Source organism: Macadamia integrifolia, unplaced genomic scaffold, assembly GCF_013358625.1.
Source record: "Macadamia integrifolia cultivar HAES 741 unplaced genomic scaffold, SCU_Mint_v3 scaffold2914, whole genome shotgun sequence".
In the NCBI taxonomy this organism is placed as follows: Eukaryota; Viridiplantae; Streptophyta; class Magnoliopsida; order Proteales; family Proteaceae; genus Macadamia; species Macadamia integrifolia.
In genome coordinates this window covers 7,035-11,202 of record NW_024869054.1, presented here as the reverse complement: position 1 = coordinate 11,202, position 4,168 = coordinate 7,035, and the positions used below count along the sequence as shown (strand labels likewise).

At 37.0% G+C, this 4,168-nt stretch overlaps 1 protein-coding gene across 1 annotated transcript; it reads left to right on the top strand.

Annotated features, from left to right (window-relative positions):
- Positions 1–447: 447 nt before the first annotated feature.
- LOC122067457 (zinc-finger homeodomain protein 9-like) lies at positions 448–1,310 on the top strand. The gene has a single exon (XM_042631311.1). It carries the CDS (start codon positions 572–574, stop codon positions 1,163–1,165), a length of 594 nt encoding a protein of 197 aa, XP_042487245.1. The 5' UTR covers positions 448–571; the 3' UTR covers positions 1,166–1,310.
- The last annotated feature ends 2,858 nt before the right edge of the window (positions 1,311–4,168 follow it).

Sequence of the window (4,168 nt, the reverse complement as noted above, 5' to 3'; positions counted from 1 at the left end):
GTATTTACCTAATAAAGCCCATATCACCATTCTAATATTTGTCTGTCACATTTCTTCCTAGATGTACAATGACCTTGAGACAATTTGAAGAGGAAAAGAGCTTAATTTATTAAGAAATTCATATATAGCTATGAGACCATGTTTGTTTCGTTGTAAAGCTTTTCATGCAAATAGTCTTTTACGTGAAAATTCTCCATCATATGTTTCACCAATCTTTAACAAAATCAAATTATTTTCATGAACGTGTCATCCTCTCATTGATTTCCTATATCTAATCTTATGATTAATGTATTCCACTAACTTATCTAAAGCTAAAAGCATCTTCAAATATAAAATAGTAAAGTGAGGCCATTCTTCCCGATTCCAACACAATCACCAACCCAAGATTTGGTTTTAGGAGACAAAAGCTAACTCGCTTATGCAAAACCACTAAAGACAAAGCACCTTGAGCAATTTCGTATAAAAATGGAGCAGATGAGGGCATAAGGGTAAAACAACTCTCCCACCACGGACCAGATTACCACAGTACTATATAAATGGTACAGAAGGTTCTGACAGTTGCAAACTAAAGATGAAAATGGAGGAAGATAGCCCAAACGAGGTCTACAAAGAGTGTATGAAAAACCATGCTGCCAGCCTAGGTAGCCACGCTACCGATGGGTGTGGAGAATTCACACCCGACGGTGAAACACCTGGTGGACTACAATGCGAAGCTTGTGGCTGTCACCGTAATTTCCACCGGAAAGTTAGGGTCTTAACCGGTACCGGCAGAGCTAGAAACAGCTCTAACCGTGGCGGTGACGATACAGACATGGATCTAATCCAATACGGTGGCGGTGGAGGTGGAGGTGGAGGTGGAGGAGGAGGTGGTCACACGGAGGTGATGATGACCCCGGTGGAGTTGCTGGAGCTGGAAAGAAGCGTAAAGAAGCGTGCTCGGACGAAGTTCACGGTGGAGCAGAAGGAGAAGATGCTTGCCTTTGCAGAGAAGCTTGGTTGGAGGATTCAAAGAGACCAAGACGCTGAGATCGATCGCTTCTGTAAAGTCACCGGTGTGAGCCGTCAGGTCTTTAAGGTTTGGATGCATAACCATAAGAACTCTGCTTCGTCGTCTTCAGCTTCTACGGCCACCACCGGCAATGCCTCCTCTACTCTTACTCAATAGAGGGAGAGGGAGAGAGAGAAAGAGAGAGGGAGAGAGATTTTTTATTTTATTTTTATTTTTATTGTTTATTTTCCCTAACGGAGGAGGAGTAATTTTGGATTTTTTTTTTTAAATTAATTTTAGGTAAATAGATATAGTATTTATATTTGGGTGGTGAGGATTTGATCTGAGATCACAGTTCACGTGGTGGGTGGGTGGGTGGGGAACTGGGGACGATGTGGATATGGATATGACGCGGTCTGGTGTGGGGAGATTGGATTAGTTGCTTTCATAGTTTCATTGTTTGGGAGATGATGACATGTTTCATACGCTTTTTTTTTTTTTTTTTTTCAGAGGGCAGAAATGATAAATCGGTTTGTGGGTCCCTCTCATGGCAATTTAGAATTTTTGGGCTTATTTAGTTGGTAGGGACTCTTTGCATACAAATACAAAAGGCACATTAAGACACCGATTGATAACACAAAAACAGAAACAATTTTTCATGATTTTTTTAGTATTTGATATTCGTTTCTCAGATTTCATATCGAGATCTACAACCCGACAATGATATCAAGGATCATTTTTAAGGATTTTTTTATGTTTGATAAACGAATTACTTTTTGATCGATTTTTTATCAAGCATTTTTCTAATGACTTCAACTTATTTTTAAAAACAGCGAAATAAGTATAACATGTTTCGTCATTCATGTTTCTTACATCAATTTCTATTTACTTTTTTTAAAATGGGTGGAATGAAACAGATTTATCAAACACTTTTAAGGCGTTTTTTCCATTTCTCAACATAGAAAAACGCAAAAACATGTTTCTAAGAACGTTATCAAACGGTGCTTAATACTACAACTAGAATACGGGGAAGTTTTCCTTCGTTGTGTGGGTCAAATATAAGCCATTTTTTAGTCATCATTAGATTAAAATCACTAAATTTAGACCATTAAAAAAATAAGCCCAGGTGGGTTTGGTTTTTTGGTAGAAAACCCATGTATTATATCATATACCTTCATATAAGGGTGTTAATCGATTTGGTTTCAGTTTAAATGGTATAGATCGGTTCGGTTCACATTTATTTGATTAAAATCATAACTGCACCATTTACTAAATGGTTCCACTTTCTGAAACCGTGACCGTTTAGTAAACAGTTTTGGTTTCTACGATTTCTAAACGGTGTCGGTTTAATGGTTTTAAATCCTTTCGGTTTCGATTTATTCTATACGGTTTGTAAAACAGTTCACAATCGGTATGTTATAACTTGCAACCATCTCTAAACTGAAGATCATAAGGTTATCCAAAAATAATTGGCAACCCAAATAAGAGATTCTATATTGATGATGGTATGTCTTAATTTGATAATCTAGTGCTATTTCTTTGCATGGCCATTCTCCAATATCACTCGATTTATAACCCAAGATCCTTTTCATCTCCCCAAGCATTCCCTTATAAACCCATAAACCCAAGTTCCTAATTCTCAAGGCCGTGCAAATGAAAGAGATGAATGAATCATCATATCCTTATATTAGAGTCTGGGAAGAAGAAGAAAGAAGATGGGAAGAATTGAATGAAGGTTGTTTGGTTGTTTTGTAACTAATAGATTAATAGTACGTACCTGATTGAGAAAACTAGGGGTTCAAACCATGAAAAGGGAAGTAGGGAACACAAGACTTCTCAAATCCATTTTATTCCAATCGCTTTTACTTAGGGTTATATTTTTGGAAGTGATATATCAATTCTGCCCCTATTTTATTTAATTGTTATACGGATTAATCGGATCGGTTTATACGGTTCAATTTGAACGGTTTCAATTCAATTTGAAATTAACGGGTTTCGTGGTTAAAACCAACCCAACCCGTTCAGCTAATCGGCCTGAAACTTGAAACCATAATTGCACCATTTACTAAATGGTTTTGTGGTTTCGATGTAAACGGACTGGTTCGATTTTGGTAAACAATTTTGATTACAAATTCACATTCTTGCCTTCATCTAAACATATGAGTTCGGATCCTCTCCATTGCGCCCAACACCTGAACGTGCATTGAACATTTAGAAAACCCAAGCGGGCACTTTCAGGTCCACCCAATCATTTGATGCGCATTGAACGAGTTTAGGCTTTGGAGAGGATTCTAAGGCCTAAACATATAGTACATGCCATGTGTAAGATACACATGCAAAATTAATATAAATACCATTTAATATATAGATACCATAATAGGAACACCAGGAAAAAACCAATCTGGAGCGGTTCCACTGTTGATGGTATCTTCAGGAACCGTCTAGGGGCTGTTCTATTCTCTTTTTGTGATTTTTTGGGGTGGGGGGCACAAAACAAACTATCAGGCAGAAGCTACTGCCCTCATTTATGGTCTATAAATCAGTAACTATGAATTGAATGTGACTTAATAGCTATGATTCTCTTGATCTAATGTATATCAGCGGATTCTAAGTTTGTTCTTAAAAATAGTGTTTTTTATAATATTTTCTTTCTTCCAGGGAGTGGAAAAACACCCATTGTTATAGAGAAGCAAATCCATGGCTTCATCTTCGATGGTAGTCTTTCCTTTCTTTATCAAAGATGAATTACTAAGATATGTTCATGGTACGTCGACTTAGATATTGTTTCTCTATCTAGTTTATTTTATCTGTGGAAGCTGGTTTTCCTTGCTAATGGCAATATCAAAGGTGGAGGAATTTCTTGCTTTTTTTTATGTTTTTGTATTTGTTTTGGGTATACCCAGCCGTTAATCTTGTACTACTCTTTTCTTTTCTTTTCTTATTATTTTTTTTTTTTTTAATTGCATTTTTCTAACTGCTTTATGAGAAATATTAGGATAAATCCAATGCAAAGGTATTTGAGCAAGATTATTTTGAATGGAAAATGTATTTTGTGGGATTGTATGGCCCCCTGCATCCAGATACACTGGAGAGGGGGATGACCAGCCCCCTTGAAAAGGAAAATGACTCTTCTGTGGATCTTTCCTCATGTGATCTCAATGGCCTTCAGGCACGTGCAGA

What these genes read in the sequence shown, in the direction of transcription:
- LOC122067457 (XM_042631311.1), top strand. Translation starts at nt 572, where the DNA reads ATGAAAATGGAGGAAGATAGCCCAAACGAGGTCTACAAAGAGTGTATG.